The 15,086-nt window shown below is 57.7% G+C and overlaps 2 protein-coding genes across 2 annotated transcripts; both read left to right on the top strand.

Moving 5' to 3' along the window:
• The first annotated feature begins 4,081 nt into the window (after positions 1-4,081).
• On the top strand, positions 4,082-8,932 carry LOC117436923 (hydrocephalus-inducing protein homolog). Its single transcript, XM_034068998.1, has 7 exons — positions 4,082-4,125; positions 4,916-5,052; positions 5,901-6,028; positions 6,116-6,307; positions 6,701-6,850; positions 7,566-7,681; positions 8,923-8,932. Exons 3-7 carry the CDS (start codon positions 5,924-5,926, stop codon positions 8,930-8,932), a joined length of 573 nt encoding a protein of 190 aa, XP_033924889.1. The 5' UTR covers positions 4,082-4,125; positions 4,916-5,052; positions 5,901-5,923.
• Positions 8,933-9,675: 743 nt separating this feature from the next.
• On the top strand, positions 9,676-14,815 carry LOC117436922 (hydrocephalus-inducing protein-like). The gene is made up of 7 exons (XM_034068997.1): positions 9,676-9,743; positions 10,436-10,648; positions 12,001-12,164; positions 12,422-12,572; positions 12,819-13,049; positions 13,667-13,891; positions 14,357-14,815. Exons 2-7 carry the CDS (start codon positions 10,622-10,624, stop codon positions 14,813-14,815), a joined length of 1,257 nt encoding a protein of 418 aa, XP_033924888.1. The 5' UTR covers positions 9,676-9,743; positions 10,436-10,621.
• The last annotated feature ends 271 nt before the right edge of the window (positions 14,816-15,086 follow it).

Genomic DNA, 15,086 nt, shown 5'->3' with positions numbered 1-15,086 from the left:
GTGAGACCAGGCTGCCCCTGTGCATCAGCGGGGAAGGCGTCGGGCCCCAGGTGGAACTCAGCTGCGACCAGCTGAGCGTCAGGAAGGTGTTTGTTGGCTCAAGCCACAGCTACGGGGTGAGCAGGACGGGTGGCAGGGCATGGGGTGGATCCGGATGGCTCGTGGGCAGCAGTGAGCCTGGTGGAGGTGTGGGATGGGTCTGAATCAAGTTGGTGGTGCTGAGCAGGTCCTTGCCACTGCAGGTCAAGTGGAGTGCTCTGTGTCAGGGGAATAAGGCCAGAGTGGCTCTGTTTGTGTGAAGTTATCCCTGCTTTGCATGAAAAAGCCCTGAGGCAGAACTTGTCCTGTTTGTATTTGGCAGCAGCGCTCAGCATCTTCTGCCTTTTACAGATGTTAATTGCTAAAGTAGAAAAGAAGTGAGCCTTCAGTAAGTAAAGAGGATTCTTCATGTATTTCCATGTTGCTTTCTTGCTGCTGCTGCAGGTGCTCCTGCTCAACAGAGGAGTTCCTGAGGCTCCCTTCAGCGTGGTGTATCCGGAGAGAGCTCTGGACTCCTGCTACGAGGTGGCTCTGCATGGGGAGGCCTCAGGCATCAGCTACCTCCTGGACACCACCGAGATCGACTGCGGGCTGCAGGTGCCGCACGCTGCTCTTGTCAGAGCTCCTTGTCTCCAGCCATGACCGGTGGGCTGCTGCCCCCCTGGGTCGAGGGCTCTCCCCCCTTCCCAGCTGCTCTGCTGGCTCTGTGGCTCGGAAGTCCAGCGTTTGGGTGATAGCTCCAAGCTGGTGTTTAATGGCCATCTCCAGCCCAGCCCAAAGCTGGGAATCCCTCCTCTTGGAGGGAACTACCGCTGCCTCCTGGGACAGGCAGGATCCCAGTGTTGCTCTCCAGAGGGATGTGTCCCTCAGATGTCCATCCGCTGATGGGCTCCTAAAGCCAGAGGTGCAAGGAGGTGCTCTCTTTTAATGCTCCTGATTCATCGGCCAAGGAGGCAGCTGACTTGGGCTTCCAGTCACTGTAGCTGGATAGAATGTCCCAGAATAACCCTCACTGTACTTTCCAGTTACAACCCCACAGCTGTTTCCAGCTGTTGGCCGTGTGTGCGTTGCCCTGTCCATCTCCATTTTGGCTTGTATTTTGCCCACAAATACTTGTGTGCAGGTGCCTTTTCTCCTGAAATGCCTCAGTGCCTCCTCCTGTGTTTCAGCTCGCTGTTGGGTGACACCTTCAAGTGCAGAGGGCTTGTGTCCCCTACTTGGTTTCTTCCTGATCTTTCCATGGTTGTAATTGCACCTCTGCCACAAATGCCTGTCCCTGTGTAGGGCTCAGAGGTACCCTGCAGTCGCGGGTTGCCCGGGTTAACCCAGAGAGCCCAGTGCCCATCTCTCCTGTGCACTCCCTGCTTCTGGGCTGTGTTCCTTTGCTTTCAACCAAATGGAAGAGGAATGAAATTGTGAGCAGCAGACGTGTGCCTGTAACTTCCTGCTCTTCTGTCCTCTTCCTCAGGTGTTTAACAAAGTCTTGGAAGCAGCAGTGACTCTGCAGAACAGTGGGAAGCTGGGATTTGCCTTTGTGGTGCTGAGCCCCGGCACAGGCACTGCAGCCAGCCCTCTGCCTGGCGTGCCCCTGGTCGTGCCCAGCATGGTGAGTAGCACAAGGGCTTCACCCGGCCTGTGTCAGGCTGCCCAGGAGAGAGTTTTGGGGGAAAATAGGGGGAATGAGCACACAACCCCCATCCAAAACCAGGCAGGAGAGACGGGGCTGTGAGCGATTGCTGCAGAGGCAGAGGAGGTGCATCGAGCACGATCCTAATGGAGCCCCTGACTGGCCTTGGCCGCCACTGGCTCTGCTATCCTACAGCAACCACCAGTGGGAGGCACGATGGTTGCGGGAGCTCTTTGGAGCTGAGTGCTGAGCTCTCTGGTTGTGCCATGACTGGAGCATCACTCCATCCCAGTTGTCATCCTGCCTGGGTGTCTTAGAGCTGGAGCAGTGTTCCTGCCTTGGTGCCCTTCTGCAATGGGAAGAGGAAGCAAAGGGCCGAGTGGCTTCCACCTTCCTCAGTGCTTGTCCGCCTGAGGGATGACACGCTGATGTCCTCTCCTGCAAGCTGCTGCCAGGAGGTGCTGGCCCTGCTGGAAGCGCAGGCCCTTCGGTGCTCTTCCAGAGCAGCTGGTGAAAGAGCTTTGGTTTGTTGTGCCTGGCTCTGGCTAGCAGAGGGTAAACCCTGTCAGCAGAATAGCTGTGCTCATGCTGAGCAGAGGGCAGCCTTGCGAGGCCTCTGAAGGACATACTGCATCTTGGTGTAGGGGACTCGGGCGTTTGGGTACAAGAAAGCTGGAGGTGGTGATGTCTGATGTTTCCTTATGTATGAGAAGCTGTCTTGTGTCCTCAGCGTGTCTGTCGTGTGAGCCATCCCTCCACTGAGTCCTCTTTGGTACACTACCTCCCTCCCTCTTCTGTGCCCCGCAGGGTTACATTGAACCTGGCAAGCAGCAAGGGCTGAAAGTCTATTACCTGCCAGGAGTGCCTGGAGTCTTCTGCAGGGCTTTCCAGATCCAAGTGGGTCACCTGGAGCCAGAAAAAGTCTGCCTGAAAGGAGAAGGGACCTTTCCCAGGATCCACTTGGACCTGCCCAGGAACATCAAAGGTGAGCACTGCCTGTCTGCTCACCAGGAAGGTCACCTGGCTTTCCCCCATGCCATATGCCCATAGGGCAGCTCACAGGCACCTGCGCCAGGCCTGGAGGTTTCAGGGCTGTCAGGCAAACTCAGCCCTCTGGTTGCTTCCTTGGTCTCTGGCAGACGAGCCCGTGTGGCTTTGCCGCAGGAACCATCCTGCACAGCTTGCCAGCGTATGCCAGAGGTCTGGGAAGACGAGGGCTGGGCAGAAAAGCACAGGGAAGCTGCAAGAGAGGCTGGCAGGGATTTTGACAGAGTTGGGTTTGCATCACGTTGTGGGGCTGAGATGCTCCTGTGTGGCGAGAAAGACGTCTGGGGGTGAGAAGCAGCAGGATCGCCTTTCTCTCCATTGCTGGAGCAGTTTGTGTCTGCGTGTTGGGGGAATGGGGCTTCCCGTCTTCCATGGGATTTGTGCTGCCCCACTGCTATTGGTGGTGTTCTGTGCTTTCAGGCAACGCCAAATATGAGAAGATCCTCCAAAAGGCCCAAGAAAAGCTGGACAAAGGCAGCCAGAGAGACGAGGCCATTGCTCTGAGGGAGGCTGTGGCAGCCGAGCCCCGCATGGACGACTCGGGCACCATGGTGAGTAGAGCTGCTGCCCTGTCCCACACGTGCCACCCTCCTGTGTGTCACTGGAGCCCCTGCGCCCCACGGCCCTGTGCCCAGGGCTCTGCTGGCACTGGGTGCCTCCCTGCACAGCCCTGGCCACTGACTGTGTCAGCTCAGCGTGTCCCATGGGCTGCCCACCTCTGGGAGTTGTCCCTCCTGGAGATGCACCAGCTCCTGACTACCCCAGGGAGATGCTAAGGGCTGTGCTCAAGCAGTTGGGTTTATGGTGCTCTGAAGGACATTCAGGTCGGTGCTGGGGGTTTTGTTGCTCACTGGCCAAGCCCTGCCAGCTTTACAGCGTGTAAAGCAGCAGCCTGAATGCTCCCTGAGGCTGTGCTGTGTTCTGGATCTCCGAGAGGCCCCAGCTCTCTCATGGTTCCCTTTCCAGGAGAGCTTTTGTCCAAGCTGCTTTGGCACTAACTGGGGGCAGGGACATACTTGGAGCTTTGGAAGGTTTCTGGCTTGTCTGTCCATGTGTCCAGATCAGCTTTGATAACTGGGCAGGGAGAGACACTGGAGTTCATTTCTTTGGAGCTATGATCCTGCCTGAGAGAGCAGGAAGTGTCCCAGACACTGAGCAGTGAGACAGAATGACTCCATCGCCTCTCTGAACAAGAGCAGGGTGGGATCCTCCACCTGAGACAAGCTTGTGCCTTGGGAAGGACCTTTGCTAAGCAGCCCCTGTCTTTACTTTCCTCAGTGGGATGCTCAGCTGCAGATGCAGATGGAGGAGATGCTGATGGAGGAACATGCCGTGGAGCAGCAGAAAGCTCTCAGCTCCCGTCCCCCAGAAGACACTGCCTTTCACCAGCGTGTACATCGGAGGCTTCTCAAGTTAGTAGGGAGTCCTGTAGCCTGTGTGCAGGGGCCCCGAGGGTAACAGCCAGCAGTGCAGGCCTGCTCCTGAGAGCTCCTTGTGTCTCAGAGCTGGGAACAGCTGCGGACTTCAGAAGGGGCCTGATGCTGAGAGCTATGATGTGCTCCCTGTGGGCAGGTCGGTGTCCTCGCTTGCACAGTGCTCCCCTGAGCTCTGGAGGTGCTCCCCTCCCCACAGTTGCTAGGTTCTGTTCTCGGAGCTGAGGGGTGCAGACGAGCAAGCCCTTGCAGACACCACAGGCACCAGCCCTGCTGACCAGCTCTGAAAGGGGCATCTCAAAGCCGGCGTTTTTGTGCCAAGAAACAGACCCCACTATGCAGGAAGAGCAGGGAATGGTCCAGATCCCTTATGCACTTTTCCAAATGGGATTGCCTGCCAAAAGACCTCTGCAAGGAAATGCTATGACAAGGTCCTGAAGCAGTTTCAGGCTTGGGCTGGACACCAGCTTAGCAGTTTGATTGAGATCAGTGGAGATGCAGTGGACTTCTCTGCAATGGCTTTTTGCAGCATAGGAACTGTGTCCAGTACCCACTTTAAAGTCACTCGAAGATCCCATTGGTGGCTGATAAATCCTAGGCCCTGCACTCCCCATGACTTAGCCAAGTGTTATTACTGGGTGCTCAGGCCTTGGGTTTCCTGGGCTTGGCTTGAGCTTTCAGAGCAGTGAATACAGAATTATCCACTCCATTTGCTTCTCCAGCCCACGCCATGCTGGGGTTTACAGAGTGTCCTTACTCCTCCTTTCAGAGCTGAGCTGCCCGAATACATCCTGGACCTTGGCTATGTTGTTCCCGGTGACATCCACACACACACGGTGAAGATCACCAACACTGGGCACTTCCCTGCATCTTTCCGTGTCGATGGATATGTCCTGTATAACACAGGTAACCCATGGTGGAGAGGCTTCACGGGGGCTTGAAGGAGCTATCTCTGACACATCAGCTGAAGCCATTGGTCACGGGGAGATTTGAGTACTTCCTTGGACAGCTTTTTCCTCCTTAGTGCCCCCGTGCTGGGTGCCCTGTTCAAGAGCCTGACTTGTGGCGAGCAGTGCCCAGAGACCTGCTCTGCCTGTGGCTGCCCTAAAATCTGATTGCAGGGGCCAGAAGGGCTGATCACCTTGATCGCCTCTCAGCATCTTCTGCTCTTGGCTCCCGTGAGCATCATCCCAGTTTCTTTGTGCACTCTGAGGGTTTATGTTGCAAACAGATGGACCCTCTGTGGTTCGGAAGTGCTTTGTTTAGAGTTCATAGTGCCAGAGCACTTCTGCTCAGCCTTTATTGACCGGCCTGTGGGATCCTCTGCTCTATGGAAACAGGCTTCCCAAAGAGGCCTTGAGGTAAGGCTGCAGCTCCAGCACATGGTGACTGCTGTCTTTGCGGGGTGGCCAGTCGTCTCTTCTAAGCCGCTGTCAGGGAACACCCCAGCATTTGGTATCTTAGGTGGCAATTCTCCTTTGGAAAGGTCTATGCATCCTTCCCTGAGACGCCTGATGAAGGAATTGCTGGAGTTCCTCAAGCAATGTGATTCCTTTTTACTATGTAACCCCTGGATTCTGGCTGTGAAAGTCCTTTTGCTTTGGGCAGTGCCAGAGGGAGAAGAGCAGCTTCTCTGGAGATGCAAAGGGGTCTTTCAGAGAGCTGCCAGCCAGGACACCCCTGTGGCCTTAGCGTGCTTCTGAGCCATTTCCTGTTGCTTGTGCATCTCAGCTGCTTTATTTTGCTGTGTTCAGGCTTCAGCGTGTGCCTGGAGCGTATGAAGCGCCTGCCCTCCTGTGAGAGCAAGACATTTGAAGTGTGCTTCGACCCACAAAGTGCCAACCTGCCCCTGGGAAAAGTGGATGTGCTCCTGCCCATCAAGGTACTCCAGCTTCTGGGGCAGGCAGCAGGTTGGGCACAGCAGCGAGTATCAGGTGGGCTCTCAACTGGATGCTCTGTCCTTCTGTAGGTCAGGGGAGGCCCCACATTCCAGGTCCGCCTCCGTGCCATGGTGGCTGAGCCATCCCTCTGCGTGTCCAGGGACAGGCTGGAGTTCTCTGCTGTCCAGTGTGGGCAGTGCCAGGAAGAAACCATCCAGCTCCACAACACGTTCCAGGTCCCCTGTAAATGGTCCATCAGCATGACTGATCCTGTTGAGGAGGTAAAGCACAGACAACGTGTAACACAACTTCTCGGTTGGGTTCTCTTTGCCTCTCTTGCCTTTTGTGCCCCTCTGGCTGCCTGAGCACTTGGGCTGCAGCTCGCTTGAGGAAGCTTTTGAGGGTACAGAGCAAGGCTGGTTCACCTGGGCCTGTTCACTAGCTGATGCTTCACTTCTCTGCCATCTTCACCCATTCCTCCTCCTCTGAGGACACTGCCTCCCCATCTGCCTGCCCTGCCAGCATGTTTGCCCTCCAGTTCTAGGCAGTGGTGGCCACGTCTGGGTGGGATGAAGGTGCTTCCTGCACCGTGCCAGCATCTCGGAGCACTGCAGGAACCGAGGGTCTGTCCTCACAGACCAAGGAGACCTCACGCCACTGGTTTGTGTGCGCAGGTGGACAAACATCTGCCAGGGAGCGAGCACCAGAAGCTGCTGGAGGAGATGAAGTCTGTGCCCTGTGGCTTTGAGGTGCTGCCCTCAGCTGGAAGCCTCGCTCCAGGACAGCAGTGCCACGTCCAAGTCCGTTTTTCACCCACGGAAGAGGTGAGATTGGTGGGTGTCACGCCAGGAGGTCTGGCAGGGCAGTGTGGTAAGGGGAGGCCAGCCCAGGGAGCGGGGGATGAGCTCTGCCTCCACGTGGAGCTTCCTGCACCTCAGTTTCCCCTGCACGTTCCCACGCAGTTCGGGAGTCAGCTTAAATGATGGAGCATTCCCAAAGGCAGTTTGCATGTGGCCACCGTGACTTGGAAACTGGTAGCGTGTGACAGGATGGACACAAGTGCTTCCATGCCTGGGGACAGTCCCAGGGATCTCAATTGCTCCTGGAGATTTCAGCGTCTCATGTCTGGCTTTGACCAGAGGCAAGCACTGAGCAGAGAAGATGATCCTTATTTGTGTCCAGTGAGAGCTCAGGTGCCTCTTGCACACAGCTGATGTTTGCCTGGTGCTGCAGTGCCAGGACTGTGTCTGAGGAAGCAGACCTTTCTCATGAGCGTTGCGCTCCCCCATGCCCAGGTGAAAACCTCTGATAGCCCATTTTAGATCCACCTGGGAGCCAACTGTCCAGTTATGCTCCACAGCAGGACTCGCTGCAGTTCCTGAGAGCCATGCAGATGCTGTAGCCCCTGCTCTAAGTAAATACCTGTTTTGGGTTCAGCTTGGAGGTGCTGACAAGACCCCTGACCCTGGGCGATTGTTGACTTGGAGGTGCTGTCAGCTGGGGCTTCACGGAGGAGCTTTCTGTGCTGCTTCTTTGCAGAAGTGCTACCGGGGCGAGCTGCAGATCCAGATTTGCCAGAGCAGCCAACGCCTGCAGGTGCCGGTCTTGGGACGTGGTCTGGAGCCACGGCTGGAGTCCATCCCCGCAGAGCTGGAGCTGGGACCACTGCTGCCCCAGAGCCATGGGGAAGAGGGGACAGTGGTGGTGAAGAAGCCCTGTGAGGTTTACTCAGTGCAGTTTGAGCAGCAGCACCTTGCTGAGGAGCAGGTGAGGGGGAAGGTCTGTGCACACTCTGTAGATTCCCAGCGCTCCAGCATGGCCAGGCTTGTGCAGGGAGACAGGGGCAGTGTGCAGGGCAAATCCTGGTGGCCTTCCAGGGTTAGCCAGCTCTGCTGGCAGGCTGCAGAGGGACTTGGATAATCCCTGCCCCTGGGGGGAAGGAATGTGGGAGGGGATGGCTTGGCTGGGGAGCCTGCTCACATGGTGAAGGTCAAGAAACTCATCCTGTCTATGGTTTCTCTTCCCTCTGTGCACAGCCCCTACGGACACCAAAAGATGACAACAGCCCCAACAGCTTGTTGCTGCCTCCGTGTGCCCCGGGAGAGAAGCTGAATGCTGAGGCCCAAGGAAGGGGCATAAAAATGAAGGTGAGATGAAATCTAAAGGCTAAAACTCCAGGTGGCAACCGGCATGGTTTTCTCATTTCCTCCTCTCTTCCCCAGCCTCCCATGGTTTGGGTTTCTGCCACTAGAGTGGCAGAAAGCCTTTTCTCCTTCTTTCCTTTGGCTTGATATCAATCCCTACCGCCTCAGGTTGACGTTGTGGATCCACCAGGAAAGGTGGTGAAGCTGGGAAACGTCTGCATTGGACAGACGGTGAAGAAGATGGTCACCGTAGCCAACAAGAGTGCAGCCCCTCTCACCTTTAAGCTGAGGGTCACGTCCACCGTGCCAGAGTTGCAGGAAGCTGGGGTAAGGCCCGTTCCTTCTCTGCAGAGCACTTTGGTGTGCCTGCAGGGAGCGCTGAGCTGCTGTGGGTGGGAGCTAGTAGGTAATGACTCAGGTGTGGGCTGCCCTGGCTGCCTGTGCCTGCCCTGTCCTCCCTGCTGGCACTGCTCTGGCAGCAGATGCCTGCAGTGCGAATGCTTCAGCTGAGCTGGGTGCCAGGACTCCCCGAGAGCCAGAAGTGAGAAGGCGGCACAATTCCTCTAGCCTGTTTTAGACACATCCATCAGGATGCAGCCATGTGTTTTAGATCTGGAAAGGTGAGGGAGGTGAATCTTGAAAGAGGGAGAGTTGCAGCTCTGTTGGAACGTATGTGAAAGCTTTAGAAGACAGAGTTGACCTCGCCGTGACCAGGTGGACACATGGTAGAAAACACCTTTGGTATTCCCTAGGAATGCCTAGGAGGGAATGAGTGGGACTGGGGCAGTGCTGGTGGGGACAGAAGAGGAATTGGAAGCCTCTTCCCTGAGTGTGGTGAGGGAGGCTCCACAGCTCACTTGCCAGATGAAATAGTCTCCACTCGTTTCTTCGGGTAGGTTCTGTGCTTGAAGCCCAGCAAGGATCTAAAGCTGAAGGGCAGAGGAGACACCTGCAAAGTGGAGGTGACCTTCTCCCCGAAGCGCCGCATGCAGCCGTTCAGCGGGGAAGTGCTGCTGGAGTGCCGCGGGCTGGTGCGCTCCCTCTGTGTGGTGCGTGGCTCCTGCCAGGGCAGCCTCGTGAGCCTGGACCAGAACCAGCTCAGCTTTGGAGCCGTGGTGCAGCAGAGCTACACGTGCCGGCGCGTCGTCATGCGGAACGCGGGCGACACGAGAGTCAGGTAAAGCAGTAGGTCCTGCCCAGCCTGAAGCCTTATTGCCAGGTGGCTCAGGGTCAGGCCTGAGATGTGGTGGGAAAGCCCACAAGAGACTTGCAGCCTCACACTGAGGCTTACACTGCCTTCACAGCTCCCCGTGGCTAATCCTTCTTTCCTGTCCTTGTGCTTTCCTTGGCAAGGTTTATGTGGGACGTGGAGAGCTTCAAGCCAGACTTTTCCATCAGCCCCACAAAGGGTTACATCAGCCCAGGGATGGATGTGCCCTTGGTTGTGACCTTCCGCCCCTCGAAGCTGAGCCAGGCTGTCCAGTACAAGGGGCTGCGGTGCTTCATCCAGGGCAGTGAGGCGCTGCGGCTTACGCTGGCAGGATCCTGCGTGGAGGCCCCTGGCCCCAAAGAGGTAATGCAGCAGGAACAGGATGGGCCCCTGGACCCCAGCATCTGCACCACATCTCTCCCAGGGCAGGAACTGAAGGACACTTGTGAGCACAGACTCACTGGTGCTGGGGTATCCCAGAGAGAAAGTGCTGGGCAGGATTGCCAGAATTCCTGAGCCCTGTCATTGCCTTTCTCCCCTGTTCAAGGTGCTGCTCCTCCAGTGAGCAGCTCAGCTGTCCTGGCTCTGCACTGCAGCACCTGTGCCATGTATCCCAGCACTGCACCTGCAGCCACACTTCTCCCCCCTGCTGGGCCAGGGGAGGGCATTCAGCAGTAGGAAGGGGCAAGGCATCTGCATCCAGTCCCTGGGATGGGGCAGCCTGGGAGCTGTTGGCTCTTGCTCCCAAAGAGAGTGTGGAGCTCCTCTTCCTCCTGCCCATGAAGGAAGGGGCTGTGTGGCTGCAGATCTTGTCCTTGCACGGGAGTTTCCTTTCAGGACTCCCCGTTTCACCCAGCATGCAAAAGGCTTGTTCTGCTCCCTTCTTCAAGAGCAACCAGCTTGATTTACTCCAAAAGCTATGGCCAAAGCGTAATTTTTGCATGTGACAAGGAAAAGCTGCTCCCTGTGCTCCAGGTCCTGGTGCAGAGCCAGCGTGAGAAGAGTGGGAAGGGTTGTGGGTACGACCCAGCAGCCTCTGTGCTCCTCTGTTACAGACGCTGACTTTCATCTGCAATGTGCGTGAGAGGCAGAGCCAGACCATCCTCCTGTCCAACCCGAGCAGCGAGGCCTGGACCCTGCAGCCCATCATTGAGGGGAAATACTGGAAAGGGCCTGAATTGATCCATCTGGAGGCCAGGCAAAAAGAAAAGGTCTACCAGGTCACCTACAGACCCCTAACCATGAGCTCTGAGAACAAGAAGCACCAGGTACGTGAGCTGTGCCAGCGTGTGCTGACCCTCGTGGCATGACCCTTGTAGCTCACCCTGCTTTGGGCAGGAGGTTGGCCGAGATGACCTTCAGAGGTCCTGTCCAAGCTGAAGGTGTCCTGTGCCCTCTGTTGGAAGCTGGGTTTTGTGGTGGCTGGGGGCCAGGCAAAGGCAAAGGGCAGATGGGAACTCGGGCCTGACACCAAACGTGTTGGAGCAGCTGACCTAAAGAGCCAGGCTTTCTGAAGGCCAAGAAATGAAGTTTGTTCTGCGCAGCTCCTGGTGGCTGCTTGTGGCAGCCCAGGGGGCTCAGAGACCCCCACGCTCAGCGCACGGCTGCACAGGCTCTCCGAGCCCTGGGCACAACCACTTGTGCCTGTCCTTGTGCAGCTTGCAGGGAGCAAGAAGGGCAAAGCTGCCCTGCAGTTTCTCAGTGCCCTCCTGGTCGTGAACAGGCAAGTGGGAAACGAGAGAGATCTCTTGACAGTCATGCAGGAGCTGTGGGAGGAGCCCTTCCTTCAGGTCTCAGGCTGGGCACATGGGGGTGACTGGCCCTTCTGCAATGTTTTCTGTGCCACAAGCTCATAAATCCAAGGGGTCAGTTCAGAAGGGCTCTGGGGTGCTGGAGCTGCCAGGTCCTTGTCCCGCTCCAGCTGACCTTACAGTAGGCCAGAAATGAGGTCAGATATTTCTGGTCTCCGTCTCCAGGGTGCTCAGCAGATCTGTGCCCTTAGGGTTGCACGTGCTCAGCATGTCTTTAACGTAGAGCCTGCGTGAGGAGTCTTGCAGCTTTCAGCTGCTGTGGAGGCAGAGGAGATGGCAGAGGCAGGTGTCTGGGATCCACTCGCACCCAGAATGATCATGGATATGAGCTTTCCATGGCCCACGGCTGGTGGGCCCCTGTTGTGCCAGCTTAGAGTGGGCAGTGTCTGGGCAGTGCTGTTGGGGCTAAGGCCAGCAGGACTGAGGCAATGGAGCTCATCAGGGATGGGCACCCCCTGCCCAGGGCTGTCCCTGCATGAGCACAGGCTGGCAGGGATGTGCCCAGGTGAGTGTGGCCAGTAAGGGAGTGTTGGGATGTGCAGAGCAGCTCTGCTGCAGGGCCCGTGTCTCCTTGCTTTGCCCAGAGATGCTGCCTCTGTGTCCTGTAGCTGTGCCATGTGCTGTGGGCCATGCACCCACTCACAACCAGCTCTGAGCAGGTGTGATGCTGGTGCCTCCTCCTGCACAGGACAGGGCTGCAGGCAGAGCTCTGCCAGCTGGGTGTGCTGGAAGTTGCTGCAGTGAGAGCCTGAGGCATGGGGCTGGCCAGGGGTGCTCCAGAGCCGACTTGTCCTATTCGTTGTCTGTAGGGCTCCATCTTCTTCCCCCTGCCGGACGGGACAGGCTTACGCTACCACCTGGAAGGAACTGCTGAAGCCCCCAGGTGTTCAGGGGCCATTTCCCGGCAGGTTCCATGCAGGAAGTGCCACACGGAGCTCATCCCTGTGTCCAACTGGCTGCACAGACCACAGAGGTGAGTCCAGCCCAGGAAGTCTGGAAGTGCCTGGAAGCTCCTTCCTGAAAGCTTGTCCCTCTCCTTGGCCGTGTCTGGCCATACCCACGTTCTGCCTGTGCAGAGGCACCCTGGAGGGCTTTCCTCCAAGGGGGATGAGAGCTGGTGCCCTGTGCCTGAGGCACTGAGGGTGAGAGGGGCTGTATTGTACCCCCACACGGTGGGTATCCTATGGGAGTCCTTCATGTTGACCTTCACTGTGTCCTTCTCACCCACAGGTTCCTGGTGGTTATTGACATGCTCAAACCAGAGAACCTGGAAAGCAGTTCTGTGCTGCAGGGGTGTTCCTATATGGACGTGCCAAGCTCTGCGAAGAAGGACTACCAGCTCACCTTCCTCTCCTACAAAGAAGGAGTCTTCAGGGCAAAGGTAAGTGAGGACACTGGTCTGCAGGGCCCTTCAAGGAGATGTTGGCTCACCGAGAAGCTACATGCCTCTTCATACCTCCACGTGCACAGGTCCTATGAAATACCGCACGTGCTTTCTGTGGTCTTGTGCTCTTCCTCGGTGGGTGCTCACAGCCATTCCTGGAAGCAGGGCGCTGAGCTCAGGGGGCTGTTTTGGGTCTGTTTTCATGTGTGGAATGAGCAGCCCTTCCCTTTCTGTCTGATTTAGGTGACCTTCCTCAATGAGACAACCGGAGAGTACTTGTTCCACATGGTGACTTTCAAGGCAGTGGCTTCAGGACCCATGGGCACTGTTCAAATGAGCACCGCTGTTCGGCAGAGAGTGTCCTCCAGCGTCAAGGTGGACAACCCTCTGCCTGTCCCGGTGACGTTTGACATCAACTGCAAAGTGCCCGACGTCAGCGTTCCCCAGCACTTTACTGTCCCTGCACAGTCGAAGGTAGGGGCAAAGCTCCTCCGGCTCCCTCTGCTCTCCCTGCTCCTGGCTGGAGGGGATGCTCTTGAAGGGTGATGCCTGAAAGGAGCCATGTGGGGCTTCCTTCCGTGGTGGCAGCTCCCTGCCGATGATCTAGAGAGGGAGCAGTGTGCGAGAATATCCCCAGTGGGCATCATCCTGTGCTGGTGGAGCCTGCCCTGCTGCCCCCTGGAACACGCTGTAAGTGGGCCTCACGTGGCAGGTCCTTGTGCCACGTGCCCCTCATTTAGTGTGGTGCTTCCAGCTGTGAGTGGCTGCAGGACAAGCCTCAGCCCATGGCCAGGTCGTCTGCAGCCTGGATTGACAGGAAGTGGTGTGTGCCCTGGGGGAGCACAGGGGCTTTTTATGGGTGGGAAGCTTCTGGCATCGTGCTGGAGGGCTGTGAGCTGTTGGGATCTGTCCCTAAGTGAACCGTCCCCCAGAAGGAGCAAGGCTGTGCCCGAGAGAGGGGAGTCAGAGCAGGGAAGGCAGCCCAGCCTTCTGGCACTGCCTGAGCACAGCAGGGACCAGCTGCCCCTTGTCAGGCACACGTGTTCCCTGCCTCTGCCTGACAAAGTGGCTTTTTCCTTCCTTCCTCCCAGGCGGATCTTGTCTTGGAGTATCAGCCCCTGCAAACGGGTGAGAGCAGCGGGCAGCTGGTGCTCCAGAGCAGCGACTTGGGATCTCTGTTTTACACCCTGCAGCTGAAAGCCACCTGGAGCAGGCCAGAGAAGCCCGTGTATTTCCGCACCAGGCTGGGCTCCTGTCAGACCATCACCACCAAAATACGGCATTTTGCCCAGCAGAAGACCGAGTACCTCGTACAGGTGAGCGCGGCTGCCGGGGCTCTGGCTGGGAGGCAGCTCCTCTGGCCAGCACCAGCCCTCTCCACCAAGGGCTCCAAGTGCCTCTGGCTTGGCGTGGCAGAGCCAGGGTGGCCATGTGAGCCCAGGGGTCTTCCCACTGGTGTGGGCTTGTCACCAGCTGCACTGTCCTCCCTTGCGGGCCCGTGTCTGCTGCCCTGGTTGGAGCTGCTTCTGCAGGCGCCACGGTGCCTGGGCTTGCTTCCCCCTTGCAGCCCAGGTCTGGCAGTCGGGCGTCTTGGGGCTTGGGTGCAGGGTTGTCCCTGCTGGGCACGTTTGCACAGTTCTCGTGCCCATTCCCCGCAGGCACTCACCAGGAGTGTGGTGTGGGTGGGCCAGGCCAGGGCCAGGGGACCATCGTGTTCTTCCCGAGGTGCTGGCTCTGCTGTTGTGACCCACCCCCCATGGTCTCTTGTCTCCCCTGCACAGACCGACTGTGCCGACTTCCAGACGGCAAAATCCATCAGTGCGGCACCCGCCAGTGCTGGGGGCTCGGACCTGAGCGTGGAAGTGACCTTTGAGCCCTGCCACCTGGGCGAAGCCAAGGCCACGCTGCAGCTCAGCTCTGCATTGGGCGGGCAGTACTGCATCCCACTCATCGGCCTTGCGCTGCCCCCTGAAGCCCAGGGCCCCTTCCTCATCCCAGCCGGCGGCACCACCTCCATCTCCTTCAGGAACGTCTTCCGGAAGGCCACGGCGTTCCAATACGCAGTGAAGCACCCGGGCTTCACCGTCAGGGCCCCCGAGGTGCTGCGCGCCAAGAGCAGCACCACCATCACCGTCTCCTTCGCGGGCGGCCCGGCTCCTGTCACCAGCAGGCTGGTGGTCTCCTGCCCTGGGGGCTCCTGGATCTACCACCTCCGGGGCCTGCCCTCCCCCCGCAAGTGAGCAGCTGCCCCCAGCCCTTCCTGCCACGTTCCTGCTCTCTGGAGCAAATAAATGTCATTTAACATCCTCCCACACGACGTCCTTGTCTCTAAATGGGAGAGACGTGAATTTGCTGGATGGACACCCGGTGGACAAGGAATTGGCTGGATGACTGCACGCAGAGAGCTGCGGTCAGTGGCTCTATGTCCAACTGGAGACCAGTGAGGAATGGTGTCTCTCAGGGGTCGGTGTTGGGGCAGACCCTGTTCAACATCTTTGTCGGTGACACAGA

Source organism: Melopsittacus undulatus, chromosome 13 (assembly GCF_012275295.1).
Source record: "Melopsittacus undulatus isolate bMelUnd1 chromosome 13, bMelUnd1.mat.Z, whole genome shotgun sequence".
Taxonomy (NCBI): Eukaryota; Metazoa; Chordata; class Aves; order Psittaciformes; family Psittaculidae; genus Melopsittacus; species Melopsittacus undulatus.
The sequence above is the reverse complement of the archived record's forward strand: the minus strand, read 5'-3'. Positions and strand labels throughout refer to the sequence as shown.